Source organism: Schistocerca serialis, chromosome 1, assembly GCF_023864345.2.
Source record: "Schistocerca serialis cubense isolate TAMUIC-IGC-003099 chromosome 1, iqSchSeri2.2, whole genome shotgun sequence".
NCBI lineage: Eukaryota > Metazoa > Arthropoda > Insecta > Orthoptera > Acrididae > Schistocerca > Schistocerca serialis.
This window is the reverse complement of record NC_064638.1, coordinates 312,306,836-312,329,957: the sequence shown is the minus strand read 5'-3', so window position 1 is coordinate 312,329,957 and position 23,122 is coordinate 312,306,836. Positions and strand designations below refer to the sequence as shown.

At 40.3% G+C, this 23,122-nt stretch overlaps 1 protein-coding gene across 4 annotated transcripts in view; it reads right to left on the bottom strand.

The window, feature by feature from the left end:
• Positions 1–23,122, bottom strand: part of LOC126469618 (citramalyl-CoA lyase, mitochondrial-like) — a 204,096-nt gene that overhangs the window by 135,469 nt on the left and 45,505 nt on the right. For all 4 annotated transcript variants that reach the window (XM_050096757.1, XM_050096762.1, XM_050096751.1 and 1 more), the window contains exon 3: positions 5,038–5,172. In XM_050096757.1, coding sequence (XP_049952714.1) covers positions 5,038–5,172 — 135 coding nt within the window. The remainder of the gene's footprint in view (positions 1–5,037; positions 5,173–23,122) is intronic.

The following is a 23,122-nucleotide window of genomic DNA, read 5'->3' as shown; positions in this document are numbered from 1 at the left end:
GGTGTGTATATAACAAGAAGACAGTCATAACGAATTTTTGTACTTACCAAAATTAGAATTTGTACAAATGTGCTGTTTCAATTAAAAATGAGCCAGTGCTAAGTCATACATAAACAAAATTTCTATATGTAGGACTGAAAGAGGGCTAAAAATGGTTTAAATCCATTAAGTACGTCAATGTTGAGCTAAATAAAAGTTGTTATATCTTAAGAGGTCCGAGACTTGCATCACTATGGAAAGAATTACAAGTGACTATCATGCCTACATTCAGTCCCAACAAAATTATGGTGTGATATTCTGGTAAGCTCACCAGTATCACCCAGTACTATTAGAATGCAGGAGGAGGACAATAAACAGCAAATAGATGTAAAATAAGGGACTCATGCAAACCTGCTTTCAAAGTATTTAACACACTTTCTCTGGCATATATATATATTAGAGAAAAACTCCTATTATTTAAAGTAAATTTAACTAACCATGATGAAAAACTTCAATGAAACTGTGATGTTCACAATTAAAATAGCAGAACAAACAAAAAAGATTAAAAGCTTTCATTCAGCTCGCATCAACATAATGTGGTGCCAGAACGGCATGTGCCACATGGGTCTGAAGCCTTTTAACAAAGTCTGTGATAACTTTGTAACCATTAAGGATATAAAGCTCTCTAAAAAAATCCTTATATTTATGATGCTACCATTTCTTCTCAGTTAGCAAATATATGGTCTAATAAAGTACTACTTCATGGTTAAATTCCTATTCCTTTCAATGTACAAATGAGTGCTGCAATAGAATTTAACAGATGTTTAATACATGTAGCAATTTCAGTAATTATTCAACCTTATGCTAATGATTCTTTACAATTTCAATGCCTTTGACAGATCCAATATCTGTAGCTCTCAGTGGTATTATGGATAAAAAAAAGACTGATAAATAAGTAAATTAATTAAACTGTGTGCTGTTTTTTTGAGTCATCTAAAGACTATCTCAAGATCACATATTATTTGTTGTTGCTGTATCTATGTTATACACTGGTGCCCAAAATTAAAGGAACAAACAGAAATTCTGAAAAGTTGCATTATATTTTGCCATGGAACATTGTAAACAGGTAATAGTAAAGCAGAAACAATGTAAAGAATACACAACATAAATAATTTCCAAATGCATAACGGATTTGCACACACATTCCAACAACTGGTTAATTGCTCAGTTTGGGGTGTGGCCACCTCTGACAGAAAAACAGGCCCGACAATGACAGGGCATGAAACTTCCTGGCAGATTAAAACTGTGCACTGGACCAAGACTTGAACTCAGGACCTTTACCTTTCGCGGGCAAGTGCTCTACCATCTGAGCTACCCAAGCACGACTCACTCCTCGTCCTCACAGCTTTACTTCCGCCAGTACCTCGTCTCCTACTTTCTAAACTTCACAGAAGCTCTCCTGCAAACCTTGCAGAACTAGCACTCCTAGAAGAAAGGATATTGCAGAGACATGGCTTAGCACTCCGCTGCAGAGTGAAAACCTCAATCTGGAAACATCCCTCAGGCTGTGGCTAAGCCATGTATCCACAATATCCTTTCTTCCAGGAGTGCTAGTTCTCCAAGGTTCACAGGAGAGCTTCTGTGAAGTTTAGAAAGTGGGAGAAGAGGTGCTGGTGGAAGTAAAGCTGTGAGGACGGGGCATGAGTCGTGCTTGGGTAGCTCGGATGGTAGAGCACTTGCCCGCAAAAGGCAAAGGTCCCGAGTTCGAGTCTCAGTCCGGCACACAGTTTTAATCTCCCAGGAAGTTTCATATCAGCGCACACTCCGCTGCAGAGTGAAAATCTCGTTCTGGAATGACAGGGCATGCTGTGAATGATGCCATCAGTCTCTAGTTGAGGCAATAATGCCCATTCTTTCTGCAGAGCAGCTCGCAAGTCTTGATGAGTGGTTAGCAGATTCTGACATGGTGCAACCTGTCTCCCAAGTGCATCCCATACAAGCTCTATGAGATTAAAATTGAGAGAGCGAACAGGCCACGCCATGCATGCAACATTTTCCATTTCCAAGAAAACATCAGCTACCTGTTCTCTATGGAGTTGAGCACTATTGTCCATCAATACGAAGTCTGGGTCCACACCATCTCGCAACAACTGCACATGTGGTCCCCAAGATCTCGTCACGATACCTGACAGCAGTTAAACCTTTCTGATTCACCCATACAATTTCATGAAGAGGTATTCGAGTGGTCCAGACAATCCCTGCCCACACCATTATGGATCCTCCTCAATATGAGTCTCTTTCCACAATGCCTGAGTCCCAAAATCATGTTCCACATTTCTTCAAGATGCAGATGCTTGGAGAATCACTCTCCAGACCAAATCAGGACTCATCTGTGAAAAGAACATTGGCCCACAGTTCGACATCCAGGAGGTATGTTGATGACTCCACTCTAGATATTCCCTTCTGTATAGAGCAGGTCTCTGACAATAAAGGCCACTCTGCCAAAGCCTTCTGTTATCATTTGTCTCAATACAACATGTCCAATAGATGTTGTGAAGTCAGATGTCAGTTCTCATGGGGTACTAAGGCAGTACCATCATGCCCTTCCAGCCAAATAAAGCTCCTCTCTTTCTGATATTACACATGGTCGGCCCTGCCCTGGTCTTCGGGATACTGTTTCAGTCTCTATAAACTGTCGCCACATTCAAGAAAAAACAAAATTCACACCCCCCCCCCCCCCCCTATGACTTTATACACAGTGATTGTGGATGTGGGACTACCCAGCGCACATTACCCCATTTGATAGGTGCTCTGATGTCATTTCTGGTATGGTTGTCCATTGACCGGAATGCCACCTTCTGTGCAGAACACAATTGTACAGACGTCTGTTGACAGTTTGTGTGATTATGCCATAATTTAGACATAAGACAGGGAAATAGCGATTTGTTGTTTTAATTTTGGACACAAGTGTACTTTTGTAATACCACAAGACACATTGATCGATCACTCAATATAACTATGCATACAGCCAGTGACGTCACTAGGTGCACCTTGGTAGTATACATGTGCTAGTAGCAATCATGTGGCATAAAATCTGCAACAGATTTAAGGGCTGACATGGACCACCATGGCCTCACTTGTCATCTAGACAATGTTTACAGCCATCTCTCCAGTATATCTATTAACAATGACCTTGTGCTACATGGTTTCTTCATGTACTGTGATTTGGACTTTGTTGCTACTTACCTACAATGTTCGGATAGCCCTTGGCATTGCCTGTCTACCTAATATAGTACTGTTTCTGCACACCAATGAACTGACTATCATGCTTTGGAACTGATGGCATATGGGTGCACCAAAAACATTGTTAGTATTTGAGTGCTTCCCAGCTGAACCCATAAACAGTATTCTCCTGCAGTAATGTACAAGTCATTCAACAAAACTTCCAGCATGCTGGGTCGATCAAGAAGAATCCACCATCGGAAGTCTTTTGTGTTGTCTATTTCCAGAACAGTCAGGAACTGTGCCTTAGTGGAGATGCTGAGTCACAAACAAACACAACACGAAGACTGTTCAGCAGTCCTTTTGTTGTTCCTGTCTGCGGCTCAGCATCTCAACTATATGGTGAGTAGCAATCTATCCTTTTCATAATACTATGATTATTCCACCCCGCATTTTCCATTGTTTGTTTCTGTAATTTAGTTGTACATATTTTGGGATTAATAAAATCTGTGTTGTTGTAGAAGCAGACTTACAACAATCTTCATGCAGTTTCTTGCAGCTGAATGTACAAAATGAGAGCTCCAGTACAGATTCAAATGAGAGTCTTGCTTACAACAAAAAGTGATGAAGTCATGAAATAAAATATAAACATCTCTCACAATTGGGGGCTTAGGCCTATTCTGACTGGCCAGTTGCTGCCCACAAGGCAGTATGAGGAGCAGTCTAAGATCATGATACACATGGTCAGCATGTCACCAGTCTCTCTAGCCATTATTGCTGGTAGATGAACCCTGGTGATGCTATGGATTCCTATTCAAGAAACTCTTCACTTGGCCTCACAAGGCTGAGTGGACCTTGTTCCAGACCTGCCAACTTCAGAAAAAAATCTGAAGAGGTACCAGCAACCAAACACAGATTCTGCACTGAAGGCAGCGACAGTAACCATCCTGGAGACTGCCTATTGAAGTCAAAACAAATATAACTGCCATTCAACTGCAAGAAACTGCATGAAGATTGTTGCATAGTGCATTTGGATTTTTCCATCAGAAAATAAGATGCTTGTGAAATAAGGAAAACAAAATTCTCAAACCTCTGCACAAAACTGAAAAGCCATGAGACTTCAGTCTATTGGTAATTTGTCTTCTGTAGCCCACTGAATGTGCAGTGGCTGAGCATAGTGTATTTCCACTAGCCATTCTATGGATTATGGGAAATTGACCACAGCCTCATCCTATTATGATTCAGTGGTCAAGGAAGGTGTGAAAATACAAGAAAAAGACAACCTGCTCAACTGAGACATGGGTTTCAGCACAATAAATCACAGAAACCAATCATTTCATGTCTGCACTCTCAGAGGATTGACTGTTCTGAGTCTTTGGCACCTGGCATTCCACATAATTCATTAGTACTATGAGTTTGCTGACTTTGTGCCTGCTATGCCTTATTCTTAGATTATAAATGCTTTATTTATGGCTGACACTTTTGCACCAACTGTCTTATCTTTTGATGGAAGTGTATTTACTCCATAGCATATCATTGCATCAGGTGGCTTCAATTCATTCACTGGCTCACACTGAAAATGGCTCTACAACTATAAGCCAAAATACTGGAAGAAGATATATTGTTGTCCCAGATGCAGACCCGAAATGTGATGCAGCATTTTATTCCCTGGGAAAACTTCAAGTAACACTTATCTTATGGTTAATATTTCTGGGTATTAAAATCCATGTGGCAATATGTACGTTTGATTCAAACTCAGTTAAAGAGAATATATTAACTCAGTCTGTAAAATAAAGAGTTCTATAAAACAAAAAAACTTACAATTGCTTACATTACCTTTCTATTAGATGCAACTCCATCCTCACAATCCAATGCTATGCAGTCCACTTTTAGGGAAAGTGCTTTTCTAATTTTCCGTTCATCATCTCCTGGTACATACAGAATAGCTCTTCGTGGAGTGTAGAATCGTTTCTGCATGAAAATTTTCTGCATTAATGTGGGCATAAATTATGCCAAACACATATGTTTCTAAATTATACTTAGAGTAAAATTATGAGATGATGATGATGATAAAGTCAGTGTTTACAATGGTAATGACATTGCTGATGCAAAAAGAGAGCAAAAGATAACCAGTATTTTCTTGAAAAAATTTTATACTTAACAGTAAAAATGGTTCTCAGGTGAACTATGATATTTCAAATAAGGTATTCAATGCAAAACAATTTTTGTGGAAACATTTGAAATATGTCTGAAACCAAAATTAGAGCTCTACACTGTAGAACAAAACTATCTGATAGACAATGAGAGATGAAAGATGGGCAGATGGTAATATAAATACAGGGAACCTCGCATAGCGAGCATAATTCATTCCAGAATCTTAGTTGCAATGTGAAATGCTCATAATGTGAAACACTTGTTAAGCGAAACAATTTATCCCATATAAATTAATGTAAAATATAATAATCTGTTCCATACATAAATTTATAATTCACAATACATAACTAATTCTTTTTTATTAGGAAGCTATTTATAGTCATTTGTTTCTGCTGACACTTCAGCATTTGGAAAAAATGTGACAGAGCATTACTGTCAAAAAAACCTGCAATGCACGTAGCCACTGCTTTATCGGGATGATGATTTTCAGTCTATGATGCAACAGATGCCCATGCTTTCACCATTTCTCTTATTGTGGCAGAAGATTGCTGCTTTGGTGCTGCTGCTACCACCACCACCACCACCACCACCACCTCCTCCTCCTCCTCCTCCTCCTCCTCTGAAGAACTCCTCTCCACAACTTCCTGTTGTGAAACACACTGCAACTCAATAAGCTCTTTGGTGGTCATTCCTTGGCCAAAGATACAATCTTGTTGACTACTGACTCAAACGCCTCAGTGTTACATTCGACAACACGCTGTGGCCAAAGCTTTTTCCAAGCAGAAGTGAGAGTTCTCCCGGTAACACCTTCCTGCATCTTTTCAATCATCTTGATACAGGCAACAATGTTGAACTGATATTTCCAAATCTCTCTGAGTGAGATCAGTAGATTCAGTAACTTAAAGCAATGCTTGAAGAGTGCTTTTGTAGAGCTTCTTGAAGTTAGAAATAATCTGCTGGTCCACAGGCTGGAGTAACGGAGTGGTGTTGGGAGGCAGAAATTGGATCTTGATGAATTTAAATTCTTGAAGGACATGGTGTTGTAGGTCTGGAGAATGGGTAGGAGCATTGTCCATAACAAGCAAGAAATGGAATGGCCAATTCATCTCAAGCAAATATTTTTTCACCAAAGGACCAAACACTTCATTGATCCAGTCACAGTAAAGGTCATTTGTCACATAAGCCTTGTTGTTGGACCTCCACATCACATCTAACCCGCTCTTCTGGACTTTACACTTCTTGTAGGCTTGTCGAGTTTCTGAATGGTAAACAAGCAGTGGTTTAATTTCCAAATCGCAGCTTGCATTGACTCAGTATAACAGGATGAGACAGTCTTTCAAGGCTTGTGACCAGGCAATGCATTCTCCTCTGCTCTTATAAAGGTATGCTTCGGCATCTTTTTCCAGAATAGATCCCTGTTGTTACAATTAAAAACATGTTGTTGTAGGTAACCCTCAGAATCTACAAGCATCTCGAAGTTGATGATGAAGTTGTCTGCTGCATTTGTGTGGGATCTGGCTGCTTCACCGTGCCTCACTGTGGATGTTGGTTCTTCTCTTAAACTTCTTGAACCATCCATGGCTTCACTTAAACACTTCTTCAGCAGCTGATGACCCCGACATCTTCTAAACAATTCTCGCAAAAAACATTCTTGCCTTCTCACAAATGATGTTCTTGTTAATAGTGTCACCTTGCAATTGCTTTTCAGTTATGCATATAAGGAGCAACCTTTCAACTTCAAAACCATTGTTTGGATATTCTTGTCACTCCCTTTGAGGCATCTATCTACTTAATCTTGGCCTTGTTCTTGAGGACAGTGCATGTAGTTGATGTAGACCGATTGTACGTGTGTGCCAAATCACCAATGATCATCCCACATTCGTCTTTTTCAATGGTTTTACATTTCATTTCTAAAGTCATTTTCTTTCTCTTATGGCTGCCTTCTTGAGCCTTTATCTCCGAGACATTTCTACAAAGGTCATTAAAATTTGCACGCAAAAGAACACTGTGTAAATACAAGTTTAGAAAAATGTCTGATCACAAGATGGTAACAGAAAGAGCACTAAACCCAGACTGCAATACATACTAAAGACGTTGTTCATATGCTGCTGCTGACAATGAAAGGTGTTCATACTGTTGAACATTCCCCCACTGCATGCGAATGGCTGGTGACATCACACTAAATTGTCATCACTCGTTACGCAAAACATCACTTATTAAGTGAGTCATTTTTTTTTACAATTTGTTTTGTTATTATGTGAACTGCATGTTGTGGGAAATGCTTGTTAAGTTAGGTTCCACTGTATGTTCATGGGGTCAAATGGCTCTGAGCACTATGGGACTTAACATCTATGGTCATCAGTCCCCTAGAACTTAGAACTACTTAAACCTAACTAACCTAAGGACAGCACACAACACCCAGCCATCACGAGGCAGAGAAAATCCCTGACCCCGCCGGGAATCGAACCCGGGAACCCGGGCGTGGGAAGCGAGAACGCTACCGCACGACCACGAGATGCGGGCACTGTATGTTCATGAGTAAGAAAATTCCTCCTTGTGTTCTGGCATTTGATTGGTATTTAAAATTTTGATGAAATTTCCATTTTTCTAAAATATAATAGCCAGTTTCATATTAAGACTATAAACATTAGCAATCATCAACATTACAATAGGTCTGCCACTACATCATGTTACTATGCACCATCACACATTGCTGGGATGGTTCTGTGTAACAGACTGAGCATTTTCCTTCCTTATCCTTGTTTAACAATTCAAACTTGCACTCCATACTCAATCTCTAATGACCTCATTATTCAGAGGACATCTAATATTCCTTACTTCCTTCAATTGCGGGGTGGCAGGTTATTGTAAGATGTCTATTCAACCTCAAACTTGTTAGAAATTAATTACCATCTCAAGAGGATAAGAATATTTCAGTAGGACAAGGATAAGAGTTGAAACTGGCCATGCTTCATTTTAAAGGAACTATCCCACAAATCGTCTATTCTCACAGAACTGAGAGATGAAGATTTATATCCTCATCCTCTAAAGTGTGAATGGAGTCTCACATATCAGCATCACCTAATTATGGAAAGGCCCATAACATAGTTTTGAAACTAGCTTCAATATGATGTTGCACTTTTTCATTTATTTTCAAAGGTGAAAGTTAAACAGCTGTCAAAAAACCTCCTGCGACTAACCAGGATCAAAATCTAAGTCTGTAGGTTATTGATGCTGAAATAACTGAACTACAATGCATAGCTCCTGCCACTATCATGTCTGCACTATATGGTGCAATGTAGTGTGTGACTGAGCATACCTTCTGCATCATTACCACTGTGTGGCCAGCTTATCTCATTTCCCAGACACCCACATACAAGAACAATTGCAAGAATTCCTTTGTGTAAACCCAAATTCCTCCAATTTTACTGTAATGGTCATTATGTGAAACATCTGTGGGAAGAAGTAATACATTTCTCTGCTGGTTTTGGTGCATCTGCATTCAGTATTTTAAGGGAGAGGTTTGACATTCTGCACAATCTCTTTCCTACATCATACTATGCTTGAATTTGTTGAGCATGTCTGTGATGCCCGTATACTGACTAAGCAAACTTCTGACAAATTACACAGCAATTCTCAAAATTTTCTCTTCATTTTCCAGCAAAGAACCATGACAGAAAAACAACACTGGTACTCAGAACTGTTGCATAAAAGTTTTGAACGAAACCTCATTTGTGAATGAACTGCACTCCCTTCATACTTCCTTTCCACCTCTGTTTATCCCAGGTAACCATAGATATTAGACAGCTGTGACTGACTCCAACCACAGATTGGCAATAGTGAAATCAATCATTACATAATTTGTAAGACATACGTCTTTATATTGTTAAAATATTTGTAGTAGAAGGAGAATACCTATTAAGCAGCTACCAAAAGAATGACAAATAGATCAGAGTTAACTGAGAGGTGAAGCCTTTCAGTCATAAGCCTCAACACAATAAGAATTCAGATGGGCTACCTGAAGGCATGGACACTGTCATCATCCACATGACACATCTGTCCTGAATAAATCCTAAGAAGAAATAAATTAATGTTATGAAGGATGGATTTGGAAACACCCTCAAAAACCACCTTGTCTCTTGACCAAGAAACAGGCCTAACTACTATGTCACCAAAATGGCTCAGACACTTCCTACACTTTGCTTGCTGCCACATGTTCATCTATTATGTGCAGTGGAATTACAGAGACTATTGTTCATATGACTTGACTCCTGCTAAACTGTGATAACTTGATAGTCTTACGAAAACTGTGTACTTTCTTCCAGAACTTTGAGATAATTAACATATTGTTTATAATGAGATTACTTGCCTCACTCATCTAGCTCATCAATCGTGTGTGTGTGTCCATTGTGTAACTAGACTGTAATAAAATGAATCACTATTTAACAAACAGAAAATTCAGAACTTTCCAGAATCAATGTGGAAACAGGCATATGAAAGAATAGGTGCCTTTCATGCTGAAACTACACTCGTGAGCTTGTATGCAATTAGTCATCTTTCACCAGTGTGGTCCAATTCAAATAGGACATGAAAAACCTATTCCCTTAACACTCAATATTCTCTCCAACTTTAGTCTATAAATCATCTTCTACTAATCATCTTCTACTCTAAGAGTATAACTTCTTTCAATTGTGCCATGAAATGAGATCAACAGTGCCTACAATCATTCTGTAATCCACCAAGTGACCCTTGACTAAACAAACAACCACTGTTAATATCCCCTGTAGACCACATGCTGTTCTTAATCTTACAAAATGATCCAACAGCTCTTATTATTGTGGGCAATTTTTATACAAGCAGTAAATCCTCAGTTCTTTAAAGAAGCAGACTCCCATGTATACAACAACCTCATATGTCTGATTACTTTATGAATGAGTTAATGTGTTAAATACTGCCTTTGACCTTGCAATCAAGGAAAAGTCAGTAATAGGGAGTGGCTAATGTTTGGAGTTGCAGCCATCCAGGAACATCTAGTCAGGCATTGAAATCAGCTCCAGCCACAACAAGCTTTACTGTCCTCCTTCGCCTCAGCTGCCAACTGGGTGAGATCTACACAGCCACACTCAGGACATGGCTGCCCAAATGCCTACCTGCTTTCGCTACAGCGTCCACCCTTGTATTAGGCATCAACAGGATGTCAACTGTGCTGACATATGCTGGCGCCAGCACACAGTGTGGCAAAGTGGTTACGACATGATTGATAGAGGCCAACAACAGATTCGCAGGAAATGCGCTGCCAATGCCCTCTCGGCCACAAGTATTTAGATTGCCGCCACAGACTGGAGGGTGAGTCTGTCACACTAAGTAAGTTCCGGTGTCATCTGTCACAGCCCAGCAATAATTGCAGCACCAGTTAGGTCTGCTGCTAATTCAGAGACAGGCAGCACATAACAACCCTAATAGTATACATAGCAGACTTCGTACTTCACCAGCAGTAAGGCTACCATGGACTATGACAGAAGAGCTTGTACCACAACGAATATCTTGAGTTAAGTAAACTTTCTATTCTTATGAATAAAGAACCCAGTTAATATATGCATGCAGTTTGTGTTATAGAAAGAGGATACTGGCCACCAAACAACATCCTCTCCTTGCTTCCCATGGTACAGCTCTACAGAGACAACAAGATGACATAAAAGGTGGCAACAAGAATCCTTTATTGAAGAAGAATTTGCTTGCCTCTCTTGTGTGTCAGATTGCAGGAGTGATAGTATTCACGTTTTGCTAAATTTTTGTTGTCTTTCTTGCATGTTTTCCACAAGGGGAGCCGCAGACCTAATCAAATTTCTTTTTTATGTGGCACTTTTTTTTTTTTTTGCTACAACTTATTTGCATAAACCATGGGTACTCCGCCCCCTCCACCACCTACCCCCATGCCCCAGCTGCAGACAGCCAGTGTAGTGGATCTAACACAAGCTTTTAAGTTTCAGAACCAACAAATTTCTGCCTTTCTGATGATGGTACAACAACTTTTGGCTGCACAAGCAGCTTCGGCTGCACAACAGCAGAATCCAACAGACCGACACACCCAACAAGTGCTGCCAAGCCACCATTACAGCAATTTAATGACACAGAAGAGGAATGGCTCGAATACCTGACACAGTTCCAAGCTCATTGTGCATTTCATCACATTCAAGGTACTGTGAAGCTACAATACTTTCTTTGGATTGTCGAGGTTAATATAAAAACTATTCCCAACTGTGTGTCCCAATGAACTCAGTTATGATGAAGTAATCACTGCATTAGCTCAGTACTATGATCAACAAGTTCAAGTAGCTGCACCCACATATCAGGTTTTTCATTTGCAGAAAAAGCCAAAACAGACATACTGTCAGTGGTATACAGGATTAATGGACATGACTAGGAAGTGTAAATTTAAGTGTAGTAGTGAGAACTTTTACAGTGACTTAATGATTGGAGATGCTGTAACATTCAATGTCCCCAATAGTAGAATATGGCAACAGATCCTGAAGTACTCCAGTTCTTCACCTCCTCAAGCGTCGCACATCTTAGAGCAATTGAGTCAGGTGCCATAGCAGCAGATAAGTTTGACCAGGCCTGAATTTGTCAGATTGAGTTGCCCCTTGCTTTTGACCGCCCCAAACAACCACAACAGTGAGTACATACGCAGCCGCATAAACATGTAAACAGACTTGTGAACTTCATGAAGTCTTGCCCTAGATATTTTGCTTGCCATAAAAGACAGGACTGCCCATCACGTAACGCAACATGTTATACACGTGGGAAAAAGGCCATGTCCAAGCAGTTTGTTTCCAATGGAACAAAAAGGCCAATATCGCCAGCTCCTAGGAGAAAATCTCGTACACATGCAGTGAATGTTGTGTATTCCAAACATTCAACAGGTCCTGACAAAAGTAAGAGTATGGTTGTGCCTCATTCTCACTCTAGTGCTGTGCAATGACGTTCTAACAAAGTATATGTCTCATTATGAATTGCTGGCCATCATGTGAACTTTCAGTTAGACACAGGTTCATCAGTCACTTTGCTTAATCGTGCCACATATGAACAGTTAGGCTCTCCACGCCATCCTATATCTAGCAAGCACCTCACTGCCTCCAACAGACACGAAATTCCAGTGCTTGGACAGTGTAGTTTGCCTGCCACTTACAAATCTCACACTAGGACAGTGAATTTTTCTGTGCTGAAATCAATAGACAGTGAGAGCATTTTCGGTTTAGATGCCTTTGATTTGTCTGGAACTTATTATCCACGACAATATACTGTCGGTCTCTACACCTGTACCACAAGACAATGTAGAAAGCTTGCTTAAAGAATTTCCTGAGCTATTTTCAGAAAGAATGGGAAAAGCTAATAAATTTGTAATGCATGTTACACTTAAAGACAATGCACAGCCTAAGTTTTTCCGGGTCTGCCCCATTCCAATTGCTTTAAGAGACAAAGTAGCCAGTGAATTGAAAGAATTGCAAGATAATTCTGTAATTGCTCCCATTAAAGATAGTCAATAGGCAAGTCCACTAGCTTTGTTGCCTAAGCCTTCTGGTCACAATCACATTTGTGTTGACCTCAAGTCTACAGACAACCCATAGACAAAAGTTGACACTTATCCTTTACCTCGCCCTGATGAACTCATGGACAGGCTTGGTGCAGGACATTACTTTTCCAAGATAGGCCTTCATGATGCCTATTTGCAAATTCCATTGGATGAAGAATTGCAGATGTGTTTGTTGTAAACAACATTACTTGGAGCAGCTGGCTGCAAAAAGGCCATTTTGTTCAAACTACCCTGACAATATTGATGTCTCGGGTCATACACCAGAGGAACACACTGCTAATATGTGTACTCTTTTTTGAGTGTTGTCAGGAGCAGGACTCAAGTGTCATCTCAAAAAGTGTGACTCTCTTCAAACTGAACTACAGTAAATATGTCATGTGATAAACAGTCAGGGTTTGAACCCCCCTCCAATCTCATTTGCTTGTAATCCGTGACCTGCCCGTTCCTCGCAATGTGTCTGAACTGCAGTCAGTATTAGGCAAGATGACGTACTATACTCAGTTCACGCCAAATGCCACTCAGATCACTGTTCCATTGCATCACTTGCGTCACAAAAAATGTATCTTTTGTGTGGCCTCAAGAGTGTCAAAACACATTTCAGAAACTCAAAAATGCCTTGTTTAGTGACTGATGTTAAGTGCATTTTGACCCTCTCAAGCCAGTAGTTTTGCAAGTCGATGCTTCTTCCTACGAAATTGGCACTGTGCTTTGACACTGAATTGGTCCACAAGATGGACCTATTGCTTTTGCCTCAAAGTTGTTAACTCAAACTTGGTGCAATTATTCTCAAGCAGAAAGAGGCCCTCACTATTGTGTATGGTGTGACAAAATTCCATCACTATTTGTATGGTCGCAAGTTCTATTTAGTGACTGATCACAAGCCTCTGCAGTCCTCGTTTCCTCTCTCAAAGCCAGTTCTTGCACACACTGCTCAAAAATTGCAACACTGAGCTTTGTTGCTTTCACAGTATCAGTATGAAATTGTGTACAGACCTATGGCAATGCATGGAAATGCAGATGCCCTATCTCACCTTCTGATTGGCCCAGACTCTGATTTTGATTCATCTGCCACATCTTGTTGCCAAATTGATGTACAGGACTCTGATTTGCTGGAATCTTTTCCCTGGCACTACAAAGAAATTGCACAGGCCACGGAAGCAGACACACACACAGATCTTAAGATATCATTGCATCATATTCACTTGTCTTGGCCCTTGTTTATTAAGCAGTATCCAGAACTCAGTTGCACGCCAATATTTTGCACGTTGGCATAGTCTTTCACTTCAACAAGGTGTGACACCAGTGCAAAATGAACGTGGACAATCCTGTGTGCTTATTCCAAAAGTGTTGCAAAACGATGTGTTGTGATTGCTCCACCAGGACATTGGGGAATTGTTCAAGCTAAACAGTTAGATCGACAGCATTGCACTTGGTAGGCATGGATGCCCACATTGAACAGATGATGTCACAGTGTCACGCATGTGCGGAAAACCAATCTGCTCAGACACAGACATTCTCAACTTGGTCTGAGACTCAATCACCATGGCAACCACTGCACATAGACTTTGCAGGATCATTTTGAAACAGTTGTTGGCTCAGAGTGGTAGACTCTTTTAGCAAGTTTCCACTTGCGGTGCCTATGAACTCTACCAGATCATGTCGCACCATTCAAGTGTTGTCCTCCATATTTTGCACAGAAGGTTTGCCAGAAGTACTCATGTCGGACAATGAACCACAGTTCACTTCACATGACTTTGAGCGAAATGGCATTGATCATCTAACAAATGCTCCATTTCACCCACAGTCCAACAGAGAAGCAAAATGCTTCCATCTGCACTTTCTAGCAAGAGATGGCCAAGCTTTCCACCACCCAAACACGGGAATAGATGCTGCAACTCTTTCTCACCTCCTATAACTCCCACCCAAAAGACAGACCATCACTGGCAGAACTTCTGCATTACCACTGCCATCGGACACCCAATAAACCCACCACAGCAACTGGCACCATCAATGGTCCACAAGTATCACTTTGTGCCACATGATCTCGTTCATTTCAGAGTTTATGGTAAGCATGGGCACTGGGAAAGATGTGTGATCCAAGAATGCATTGGCTCTTACACGTATTTATTTGCAGGTCCCGATAGTTTGCAGCGCCGCCACCAGAAGCAACTTAGCGCATTTCATTTGCCCCGTGATTCTGCTGCTTTTCTTCCCCCAGATTCACGTCTTCTTGGGACCATGTATCCTTCGCGGCCACCCACTGATGCCATCAGAGCACCCCAGGAGTAGCGAATGGACGATGCGTCCTCACCCCCCCTGTACCCACTCGTCAACTCAATGAACCTGGACCCACCATCGCCGTCTCTGTCATTGCCCCAGCACACGCCTTCAAGCCTGGAAATGTGCTTCCACAGCAGTTTTCTGGGGGATGTTATTGTTGCCTCTCAAGGCTGGTGGTGGGGTACAGCCAGAAGTACACCATCCTCCACAGTCATGGCTTCAAACGCATCTCTATGTCCTGCATCCTGTCATTCACAGCCTCACTACATGACAATGGTGCAGCATTTCAGAGAGGGAGCCAGAGGGGGCGGAGGCGGGGGGAATGTGCTGGCATAATGGCATAAGCTGACAGCAGCACACCATGCAGCAAAGAGGTCCCAAGAAAAAAACTAGAGACCAAAAATAGACTCACAGGAAACACATCGCCAATGCGTTCTTGGCCACCAGTATTAAGATTGCCACCACAGACCAGAAGGTAAGTCTGTCACACCGAGTAAGTTTCAGTGTCATCTGTCACAGCCCAGTGGGACCATGTATCCTTCGCAGCCACCCACTGATGCCACCAGAGCACCCCAGGAGAAGCGAATGGACAATGCGTCCTCAACCCCGCTGTACCCACTCGTCGATTCAATGAACCTGGAACCACCATCGCCGTCTCTGTCATTGCCCCAGCACATGCCTTCAAGCCTGGACATGTGCTTCCACAGCAGTTTTCTGGGGGATGTTCCTGTTGCCTCTCAAGGCTGGTGGTGGGGTACAGCCAGAAGTACACCATCCTCCACAGTCATGGTTTCAAACGCATCTCTATGTCCTGCGTCCTGTCATTCACAGCCTCACTACATGACAATGGTGCAGCATTTCGGAGAGGGAGCCAGAGGGGGCAGAGGAGGGGGGAATGTGCTGGCATAAAGGCATAAGCTGACAGCAGCACACCATGCAGCAAAGAGGTTCGAAGACAATAACTAGAGGCCAACAATAGACTCACAGGAAACACATCGCCAATGCGTTCTTGGCCACCAGTATTAAGATTGCCACCACAGACCAGAAGGTAAGTCTGTCACACCAAGTAAGTTTCAGTGTCATCTGTCACAGCCCAGTGGGAATTGCAGCAGCAGTTAGTTCTACCACTAACTCAGAAACAGGCAGCACGTAAAACCATAATACTGTACATAGCGAGCTATGTACTTCACCAGCTGCGAGGCTACAGTGTACTATGACAGGAGAGCTTGTACAACAATGAATACCCAGTTAACACATGCTCTATGGACTGCAAGCATACCCTTAGTTTGTTTTCTGTATATTTATTTACATCTCTGCAAGCATAGCTCGTTGCTAGTCAGCAACGCTTAGTGCAGGGACCGCAAGCATAGCCTGCAGCTAGGCCACTGCTTGATGTTCACAGATAATGCTGCACCTCCTTTTGAATGAGTACAGATTATTAGCTACAAATCCCAAGTGGGAGTATATGTATTGTTATGGCAGTGTTAGGAACTACACACGCTCGAACAGTGCCCTAAACGAAGTTAACAAACTGACAAATCAGACAGCCATTTTCTGGGATAAGAACATACCTTGTGACTCCACACAGTTACCATGAAATATACCTTCAAATATGAGTGGGTGAAAATATGCAAAGAAAATGTTTCTACATTTTACTATTTTTGACATCAGAGTTTATTCTGATGGTTAAAAAAGATCCAGGCTATTTCTGCATAAGATCCTGGAAGTGAAAAAGCAAAGTAGTTTTCAATCTGACTTCAGACCCATAAATTTAAAATGGTCAAGTACATTGGTTGTTTGGTGATATTCTGATACTAAAACAGTGGTTAACACATATTGTACATCAGTAACAGCATTTACTATATTTCATTGTAATTAAAGAGAATATGCCTCTGTAAATCTTATGAAATCTTGTTTCTCCATGACATCCCATATCTTTTACATGACACTTGTGACATGCAAAAAATATATTTCTCATATTTAGTAAAAAATATTTAACACACAAAAAAGGAATGGTATAAGACCATTGCCACAATCACCACCACAGCATTAAACAACACCAATCAGATTCACATTTGCTCTCTGTTTGTTGACTTTGGGAAACAATTCATTGCGAACCTTTTTTTATTCATTTTCTTTTATTTAATAAAGCCCTAAATAATGTACAGTAAAATCTGAGCTACTAAATCTCCCATGATCAAGTGTATAGATTCGCTTTTTCCTTACATCCAGCATCTGTGGATGTACTTTATTTCATTACACTATGTAAGAAGTTTTTATAAGTTTCTATTTTTGTTTGTATCAAATGCCAAGGAAAGATTGATTATAATAATCATATACCAGTTTTAAAAAAGGATTAAGTCTTGGTTTTTGGAAAATACTTTTAATTTATCCACCAGTGCAATGTTGCATACAAGAAATTACATTGAATAATGCAAGTAAAGAATGGGTTAATATAACTTAGGACTTGTTCTACGTTAAAAGTAGTTGCTCCATGTTCAAAGTAATGAGAAATCAGCTTTGATCATGACAATATTGTGAAAAATATCAATATATAGTCTAAAAACACTTGTTTTGTTTTTCTATTTGTCAGTTTTATGTCAGGTTACAGGTCTTTATGTGTGTTATTACTAAGCATCTGTTCATTATATTGCCATGGTTATATCCTTTTGAATTCTCAAGTCATGAATAGAAGTGGTCAACCTGTACCTCTGAGCGTACATCCAAGTTTCACTTGAACACGTTTAGGTGAGGGTGGAAAATATGCAACTGAATCCAATGTTGCGACAGGTCTGGAGAAGATGTTTAACCAATTGTTGTCAATTCTCTACACTATGCTTTTCCCAAAAAAACATTCTTGGCATCTATAAAACTTTTCTACACTTTTCTTCAAACAGATGACAATTTTCAGATATTTGAAACTTTCAGATATTGTGTGCAATGTCTTGATGGATTGATTTATGAGTCCTACTCTGAACTGAAAAAAGTCATGGGATCCCTCCTAATATCATGTTAAACCTCCTTTTGCCTGCCATAGTGCAGCAGGTCAATGTGGCATGTACTCAACAAGTCATTGAAAGACCCCTGTAGAAATATTGAGCCACACTGCCTCCATAGCTGTTCGTAATTGTTGTTGGTGTAGGATTTTGTGCATCAACTGACCTCTCAATTATGCACCATGAATGTTCAATAGGATTCATGATGGGCAATATGGATGACCACAAACCATTCACTTGAACTGTCCAAAATGTTCTGACATGGTGCATCTCAGCCATAAAAATTCCACCGTTGTTTGGTAACAGGAAGTCCATTTATGGCTGCAAATGGTCTATGACCAAGCGAACATAAGCTTTTCAATTCAATGATAGGTTCAGTTGGACCGGAGGACCCAGTCTATTCCATTTAAACACATCCTGCACCTAAGAAGTCACTGCCAGCTTCCACAGTGTCTTGTTGACAACTTGGGTCCATGGCTTCGTGGGAATCTGTGCCACACTTGAACCTTACCATCAGCTCCCACCAACTGAAACCAGGACTCATCTGTCCAGACAAAGGTTTTCCAGTCATCTAGGATCCAACCAATATGGTCATGAGCCCAGGAGAGACATTGCGGGCGATGTCCTGCTGTTACAAAGACACTTGTGTGACCTACTGTCACAGACCATTAACGCCAAATTTTGCCATACTGCCCAAATTGATACATTCATCATACATCCCACATTCATTTCTGTGGTTATTTCATGCAGTTTTGCATGCCTGTTGGCTCTACAACTCTATGCAAATGCCACTGCTTTATGTTGATTAGTGAAGGCCATCAGCCACTGTGTTGTTGGTGGTGAGAGGTAATGCCTAAATGTCCCACGTGTCTAGCTCCAACTACCATTCCGCGTTCAAAGTCTGTTAATTTCCATCGTGCAGTCGTAATCACATGGAAACCTTTTCACATGAATTACCCGAGAACAAATCACAGCACCGCCAATGCAGTGCCCTTTTATACCTTGTGTACAAGATACTACTGCCATCTGTATATGTGCACATGTGTATGATTTTTGTGACCTAACATACTTGTATATGCAGACGTGAAAAGATGAACTCCTAAGGCACTTATTCCATGTTAGCCACTCAACAGTTTTATAGTGCCAGTTAGTATCCAAAGAGAAGAGAAGGCACATACTTTATTCAAATTTCAAATAGTTACCACCTTTCCTTAAAAAATAATGTGATTTATAAATGTCAGTTTTCCTTTTTTAGTTTAGGACCAATGAAAACGGAAAACTGGCAAAGGACTTATTTAAGTAAAAAAACTTGAGGAAATCTCTGTATACAAGTTCAAAAAATTCCAGAACTTTGTTCACAAAATTTTTCTATACTTACCTTTTACTTATGGTGCTTAGTCTCCTTCAAAATACTCCCCTCCCCCAAATGATACACCTCTCCCAATACTGTTTGCACTTCCAGAAGCAGTCCTGCATGTCTTCTGCTGGGTCACGTAAATTGCCATCTGCGAATTTTCTTTTATCTTGTCTATCATTGCAAGTCTTCATCCTTTAAACGTCTCCATGTCATAACCATAGACCCATGTCCCATCACCAGTTATGATTCTCTTAAGGAGCATCTCATTCTCATTTGCACGATCCAAAAGCTCTTCACAGATTGTGAGGAGGAGGTGTTTCTAGTCTTGACTCATAAGCCATTGGACCAGCTTGGTGGCAACACGATGCATTCCAATATGCTGTGCCAAAATTTCATGACATGATCCAACTGAAATGCTGTACATTCTTCTGCAATCTCTCAGACACTCAGTCTTCAACTGGCATGCATAATTTTATTGACATTCCTACCATGAGCTTCATCAGTAGACGTCGAAGGGCATCCTGGATGAGGGTCATCTTTAACTGTTGTCAGGCCATTTTTAAAGCATGTGAATCATTCATAACACCGAGTACGGCTTAAGCATTCATCACTATAAGCTTCCTGCATCATTTGGAGCATCTCTGTAAAGGTTTTCTTGAGTTTCATGCAAAATTTAATGCAGACACATTGCTGCTCTAACTCTGCCGTTTCTAAATTTGCAAACTGTGCACCTGTCTGCAACTCAACAAGTCATTTTATGTTGAATAGCACCGTTTGAAAAATGAAGACATTTTCATAGTATTTGTTTACCTATAAACAGCTTTCAACAGTGCAAAAGAATGCATGGTGTTTGACATTCTCAATAAACTAGGTGTAAGCTACAGGGAAAGATGAGTAATACACAACATGTAAAACTACGAGGCAAAAATAATAATGGAAGATCAAAGACAAAGTGCTTGGATTAGGAACTGTAGAAGGCAGGAGTGCTGTCTGTTGCCCATACTATTCAGCCTAGATAACAAAGAAGTAATGACAGAAATAAAAGGAAGGTTCAGAAGTGAGGTTAAAATTCAAGGTGAAAGGAGAGCAATGATAAGCACAGACTTACAACAATGAAACTTTCAGCAGTTACACAGGGGTGTGCAGGGATGCCAACCACATTTTGCTCCAGCACACCACTGATGCAAAATTATGAATGTTAAGGAATTTTTTGAGCAGACCTTGTACATAAATGATCTGACAGACAAGATGAGGAGCAATATGTGGCTGTTTGCTGATGACGCTGTGCTGTATAGGAAGATGTCATCGTTAAGTGACTGTAAGAGGATACAAGACAACTTAGACAAAATTTCTAGTTGGTTTGTTGAACAGCAGCTAGCTCTAAATGTAGAAAAATGTAAGTGATTCAGACAAGTAGGGAAAAATAATCCTGTAATGTTCAAATACAGCATTAGTAGTGTGCTGCTTCACACAATCACATTAATTAATTGCCTTGGCACAACACTGCAAAGCAAAACAAAATAAAATGGAACAAGCACGTACGAACAATAGTAGGGCAGGTAAACAGTTGACTTAAATCTATTAGGAGAACACTAGGAAAGGGTAGCTCATCTATAAAGCAGACTGCATATAGAACATTAGTACAAATCATTCTCAAGTGTTGTTTGAGCCTTTAGAATCCCCACCAGGTCAGATTAAAGGAGAACATTGAAGCAGTTCAGAGTCATACTGTTAGATTTGTTACAATAGGTCTAATCAAGATGTGAGTATTAGGGAGATACTTTGTGAACTCAAATGAGAACCCCTGGAGGCAAGACAATATTTTTTCATGAAATGCTATTGAGAAAAATTTGGAGAGTCAGCATTTGAAGCTGCCCACAGAATGATTCTAATGTTGCCAATGTAAATTTTGCTTAAGGATCATGAAAATAAGTTAAGAAAAATTGTGGCTTGTATGGAAGAATATGTACAGTCACTTTTCCCTTACTTTATTTGCAAATGGTATGGGAAGGGAAATGACTAATAATGGTTCAAGACACCAACTAAGCATATTCTGTGGCTTGTGGAGTTTGTATGCAGATGTAGGTGGTAACAACTCACTGTATAATTGAGGCACTGAGTGGTCACATGGCACGTAAACAAGGGTGAAAACAATATGATAGTTTGTAAAAGGGGGGAGGGGAGGTGCTAGACCTGCAGTCTGAACTATTTTTAATATTTTGGAAGACGAATGGTGGCTTGTAAACAGCCATAAGAAAGTTCCACCACTGTTAAAAATTTTGTCCCTTTACTAATGTACCTTATAAAACAGAATAACACATTATTTTAACTACTTTTTATTGAAACCAGTGAATACTTAGCAACACAAATACAGGAGCAAAGTCCTTATAATTTAATACAGAAAACAAACTAATGATCCTCTTCTCATAAGCTTTTCTACTATTATTGATATAAAAAACAAACTGTACGTAGGTTAGTTCACAAATCTGACACTACTATTTATCTGTAAAAGCAAATTGTAAATTTCTTTTCTTGTAGCTCAAAAAGTTAATTATTCTATCCTCAAACCCAGGGTTTTTCACTCCTTTTCTGTGGATACTGAGAAGGCACAAGCTTTAAGACAGTCCTCACCAGTAGTACTTCTCAGCCATATCTTCACTCCATGCAGCATGCTAAAGGAATGCTCTACAGGGCAAGTTGTTTACGGTATTTTTGGCAGAATATAAGCAGTCTCCTTATTGATGGGTAAGACAGTTTTCACAAGTAGATCATGGAACTTGGTTTGTTTCCAAACATTCCTTATTTGTCTAGACATCATACCATAATCTGGCTTCTGCTTCCAAGTTCTCAATTTGATACAGCTTTAGCAAATTTTTATGTCTGTTATGAAATATTCTTTCTTCTCCTTTTTCACTAAATGTGGGTGAGGAATGCCACCTATGAGAGGTATATCTTTATCTTCATCTTCATCAGATCTTGTGATGAGTGACACGATTATACAGGGCGATTCAGCTCCCCCTACCGCTGTCATTTTGAGTGCCCAAAATGTTATAGCTGGCTCTCAAAAACCATGCGCAACATTTTCACATTCTCTCAATTGTTACGCACCAATTATTTGGTCCTACAGAAAAAATGAACAGGACCTTATTGTAGGAAATTTAATGTAGTTACATTTTGTACTGAAAGAAAGGTAATTGTCATCATGTGGGTGGTACTGGAATGTAAAATTACCTCTGAAGCTAGGTCCAGTCAGAAAAATTTTGCATGTTAAGAAATTATCACATGGAGTGCTCCGTGCTTCAAAATTATATCCTCCACAAGGAATCTTGCAATCTTTGGGGTTTCAGCAGTCGGCACAGCTTTGGTGACAGCGTAGCTGATCAGTTAATCACTGCACACTATTATTCATCAATTCCCATTTGTTGCCTTTTGGAACCTCCCCAAAAGATTGATTCCCATTCAGAAGGATGGTGCTGCTGCCAGCATAACTGGTACTAGATGCCCTGAAGGAAATTGTGCCATGTAATTCCATCACAGGCA